General features: G+C 39.2%; 1 protein-coding gene across 1 annotated transcript in view; it reads left to right on the forward strand.

The window, feature by feature from the left end:
* TRAPPC11 (trafficking protein particle complex 11) overlaps nt 1–5,276 on the forward strand; it is a 46,357-nt gene that overhangs the window by 15,388 nt on the left and 25,693 nt on the right. Inside the window, exons 8-11 of the mRNA XM_019521889.1 lie at nt 597–693; nt 1,491–1,624; nt 2,600–2,747; nt 4,176–4,269. Of these exons, the coding sequence (XP_019377434.1) occupies nt 597–693; nt 1,491–1,624; nt 2,600–2,747; nt 4,176–4,269 (473 nt within the window). The remainder of the gene's footprint in view (nt 1–596; nt 694–1,490; nt 1,625–2,599; nt 2,748–4,175; nt 4,270–5,276) is intronic.

Raw genomic sequence — 5,276 nt, forward strand, 5'->3', positions numbered from 1 at the left:
CTGCCTTCACCGTACACACACCCTCACACCTCCCAACCACATACCACCCCCCCACCAATCACACATCCCCTTATTCCTCCATGCACAATATACAAGCAAACTCCCCCCTTCCTCAGAAGGAGTACTTTCTGGGCAAAGAGAGAGACTTCTAGTGGCAAATCTAACTAATATTTTATATTAGTAAAATGTACGTATCTTCTGACTTATGTTTTATCTCCATGTTACTAATTATTGGATTTCAAACTGTGCTAATATTTAAAAATATATGTGCTTAATACACTTTTTTCAGTAGCATGTGACACTATAACATTAGTACCCAAGATTTTTTTTCTATTTATGTTTAGTTTTTTGTCAGACTTAAGCAGGAGAGTAGCCTTTTTTTTTTTTTCTTTCTCATTATTTCAAAACAGTTAATTGAAACAAACAGAAAAATTGTAACAATGTTTGCTTGAGGATGTAAAATGGTAATGTTTGTGTAAATTTTTTTCCACCAGAACTTGTATTTTTTTCTGAGTAGCAGTTGTTTTTACTTTGCTTAAATAACTGTTTGTTTAACATATTCTGACTTTTTTTTTAATAAACATTTCATATTTTAGGAACTACAGAACAGCTTACAACCTAGTGCATGAACTGAGGGCTCATGAAACAAATATGTTAGAAATCAAGACCATGGCAGGGTTTATAAACTACAAGGTAAGTCATCCTTGTTTTAGTCTTTTACATACTTGTACATTTTAATAATCCAAAACTATCTGAATAATCCAATTGAAAAGGTTTAAGTACTAAAAATTCCTTTTCCATCGCTGATAGGAAGTTAGCTTTAAATTATTACCTGGCTTTATATTAAGTTCAAATAGCTTTTAGATCCAAAACGAATACCTCCTAGGTAGAAGCTGTGCTCTGCTGATTTTTTTTTTGTTTTGAGGTGCTGTTGCATGTATGTGACACACAGGTGTTTTGAAGTGAGTACCTTTAACTCCTACTCAAATTCAGTGGAAATAAACTGTGCTTTTAGAATTCAAAATACATAGATCCTTTACCTTCCATTTTAAGAGGAAGAGGAGGAAAAGCCATCTAGATCGCTCTGCTGGGTTAGCAGAAATGTTGTCCTAATTAATTTAAAGAAAAATGTTCTTAGAATCAGTCCTCATCAAGATGGGTCCTAGAAGGTTGAATGATCTGATGCTATCCATATGTTCTCTCCGAAGCCAAGCTTACAATTCCACGATAGTCCTAGGATTGTGTGGTGTTCAATCTAGTGGTTATTGTCCATTGTCATCGGCTCGTTCTCTGCAAAAAGACATCAGTTGGTCATAAGTATTTAAGTTACTTATGTCCATGCATATGGTTTTATCTAGTCTTCATTTTATGTTGTCTGAATTGCTGAATCTTATATAAGGATTCACATATTATATTTCAAAGTTTGAGTTTTAAAAAGTTTTTTAAAATCCTTAACTCTAATCAAAGCGTTTCTTATTTCATCCTTGTAGATTTGTCGCCTCTGTTTTCAGCATAATACACCTCTGGACGCAATTGCTCAGTTTAGGAAGCACGTTGACTTGTGTAAGAAAAAAATAGGGAGTGCAGAGCTGGCTTTTGAGCATGCTGCCTGGATGTCCAAACAGTATGTGTTTACTAACTAATACATAAGCTAGAACAGAAATATGATTTTTTTCACAAGTCCTCAGTTTGTATGACTAGAGAAATAATAGAATCTTGAATTTCTTTCCATGAAAAGATGCGAAGGACCAGTGGCAGTTAATACTACCATTGCTCCCCTGCTGCCAAATTCCCAAGTCCCTGAGCGATACCTGGTCCCCCTGCAGAGCCAGATCATGGCTGGGCCACACCCTCTTCCCTCTGCATGGCTTGCTTGGGGCCAGGCCATGCCCTCTTGTCTCCTGTCCCTCCACACAGAACCAAGTCATGCCCCCTTTCCCTGAATACCTGGAAGGGGGCCAGGCCACTCCCCCTCTTTCACTGTACCATGCTGCCTTCCGTCTCTCCCCACTAGTTGCTGAACCTTCAAGCCCTGTTCCCCTGCATGGCTAAATCAGGCTGCCCTCTGCCCTGGACTCTGAACTGGGACCACTGGTCTGATCTGGCCCACAGATGGACTGGGCACTACCCATCTTGCCTGCTGGGCAAAAAGATTGAGCACCACTGCCTTTAAATAGCCACTCTAGCTTTGTTTGATAAATACCTGCCTGGACTTCGCAAAGATGTCCAGGGTCAGGTTCTGACAGGCTCTGGAAGTCTAAGGGAGTTCCAAATCTGTGGAGCAACTGCTGAGACTTACCCTCCACACACACGGTTTCTCCAAAGAGACTTGGCATATCGATGGTACTTGTAGAAGTTTGCCTTCAGTTGACCTTGGTATCTGCAATAGAGCATAAGAGAGAAGGCAGTCCTTTTAAGTATGTAGGGCCCAGATTGTGACACTGACATTGCAGTTTGACAGTGGCAAAATCACATTGTTCAAATCTGTGTATTATCATACTTTTACTCTTGCCACCTTTATTGTGTGCAGTTAAGTTTTAATCTTATGCTCCCTAGTTACATTTACAAGTAGGAAAACTAATCTTTCTTCTTGTTAAAGGTTTCAGGCTTTTGGAGATTTATTTGATGAAGCTATTAAACTAGGGTTGACAGCAATTCAAACCCAGAATCCAGGTTTCTATTACCAACAGGCAGCTCACTATGCACAAGAACGGAAGCAGCTAGCAAACATGCTCTGTAACCATGATGTAAGTTGCAGGTGGCCAACTGGCTAATTTTTGTTCTAAATCTCTGTTTATTAAAGCTTTACTGAAGATTAGACCAAAGCAAATTTTATATGTATGTGTTGGTACGAGTGGAAAGTGAATTGCCTTAGTCTCTATGGGTGTCTTTATACATGCTCCAGCTGAGGGGGCGGGGGGGAGTGGGTAGGGGGTGAGCCAGGGGACACCAATGAGAGCAGCTCACAGGACCCACTGTAACTGTAAAGTGCCCACAGCATCATGTGTATTCAGTGTCCCATGCTTCAAAATGGTGGTGGTGGCGCTTTAAAACTTGTTGAACAAGCTCTAGCCACTGCCATTTTGAAGCACAGGGATGCTGAATACACAAGACACTGAGGCTGTTGAAACATGCTAAATTAGTGTGTTGGATCCAATGTCCTTCACGTTTACAGGCACCCTGAATTTGGAAGGGTTGGCCATGAATGTATAATCTAATCTTCAAGTTATACTACATGATTTCCGCTGTGAATCAAATTTTTGGTGGCACGGAGTTCTGTAAATGATTTCCTAAATTGTCAAGCAAGCAACATACAGACAATTGGCAGAAAAGTTGTAATGAAAGAACCTCATGACACTTGTCCATAGATTTTCATGTATAATTAGATCTACTTTAATACTATCTTGTTACAGTATTGTGAAATAGGGCTGTGCGAAAAAGCATCGTTCTGTTTTGATGGAACAGTGTTTCGTGTAGAGTTTGCTTTCATTTCAAAAGCACTGTTCCATTTCGTTTTGTCGAAACTCTTTTGCTGTTTCAACGTTTTGCCCATAACCAGTGCTGGGAAGATCAGTGCTGCTGCTGGCCCCAGTTGGCAGCACCAGCCTCCTGTCATCTGGCAGGCAGATCAGGGGCTTGCCCGCACACCCGGGAGGGCTGCAGGGACTGTGCTGGACTGCTCCCGGAGGTGCGAGCCTCTGATCTGCCTCCTAGATCACATGAGGCTGGTGCAAGCACGAAACAGTTTTGGAATTGAAACAGCTGGCGAAGCTTTGCACAGCCCTATTGTGAAATAGTATATTGGATTCCTGTTAGTGCAGTTGGATGATCTAATTAGGAATTAATAGGAAAGAATGGATCAATAATTGCTTGTAACTGCAACTTTTTTTAAAAGAAAAGCATACACTAAAAACAAAGTAAATCTAATTGGCCTTTGGCTTTACACTGTGTTGAGCAGTCCACTTTTTCCTCATGAAACCCAAGTAACTGAAATATTTTTTTTAAACAGCTTATTTAACTTCTAGCCATTTGTTTAAAATACTAAGTTCCTGTTTCTTTCTCCATAAGTGAGTCTACAGTACTTATTTTGCTATATACTGAAACATGAGGTCAACTTTTTTTATATATTTTATGATATGAACCATTTTTCAAGGCTATGTTTGCTGAATTTACAGTCTTCTGTGACATATCCCAGTCCGGATCCGCTGGAAACTCAATCTGGAGTGCTTGACTTTTATGGACAAAGATCATGGCGGCAAGGAATACTAAGTAAAAGCTTTTTCCTGTTTTTAATATCTATGGAATTCAAACAAAAGGATTTAAATCTGCAACCCTGGTATAATTCTGGATGGGTAGGCACTGCATCTGTCCAGAGCTGGTTGACTTCAAAATTTTGAGGAGTTGCGGGATTGAAGCATTACTTGGTTCTTTTGGTTAGCAGTATAATCTTACACGCAACGGAGAAAATGTGTTCCTAGAATGTTACTTGGAACCATCTTTTCCGCTTTTATGGATTAACACATCTAGGTTTTCACTACAGATTTGGTTAAAATTTTTAGTTCTAGTGCAATAGAATACAAGTAGTGCATAAAAGTATGAAATTGGTTCTATAGCTCTTACTCGTGAATTTTTTCCCTGCCCCATTTAAACACCTGTGGGAATGATTGCTGTTTTACAAATTTAATAAGGTCAATTACCTTACTGTCTGCTGCCTTTGAAATTCTCTTAAAGAAGATCAAAAGGAGGCTAGACAACATAGCAACTAGAGATATTGCAGTCAGGTGTGTGACTGCACCATATATGGACTTAGCCAAACTAACTTTTCATCTAGTTAGTTTGGGTACTAATAACAGTGAAACCACAGTAGCTTGGGATACATTCACAAGTTTGAGGTCACCAGGCAGTCTTGTAAATTTTATGCTGAAGTCTATGCAAATATGCCTTCATGGCTATTGGTAGCTCTGCTAGCAAAATTATACCTAGTTTTGTGTATTTAGAAGTCACATCTCTTATTGCAATGTAGAATGAGCTAGAAGATGGAGGGAGAGATGCAAGAAAGTTGGTGTTAAGCCCATGTATAGAGACCATAAGGTAAATCTGTACTCTCTGTAAAGTAATCATGTCTCTTGGATATCAAAGTATATTTGAGATGAAAAGGTGAATTGCTAGATGTGAAGTTGTGAAAGATAATTGTAGGGGTTCAACTAACAGTAAAAAAAACATTCTTTTCAAATTTCTGACACAAGTCTGAGCTTATGCATGACCTTGAAATATTT

Source organism: Gavialis gangeticus, unplaced genomic scaffold, assembly GCF_001723915.1.
Source record: "Gavialis gangeticus isolate Ggan-Ray unplaced genomic scaffold, GavGan_comp1, whole genome shotgun sequence".
In the NCBI taxonomy this organism is placed as follows: domain Eukaryota; kingdom Metazoa; phylum Chordata; order Crocodylia; family Gavialidae; genus Gavialis; species Gavialis gangeticus.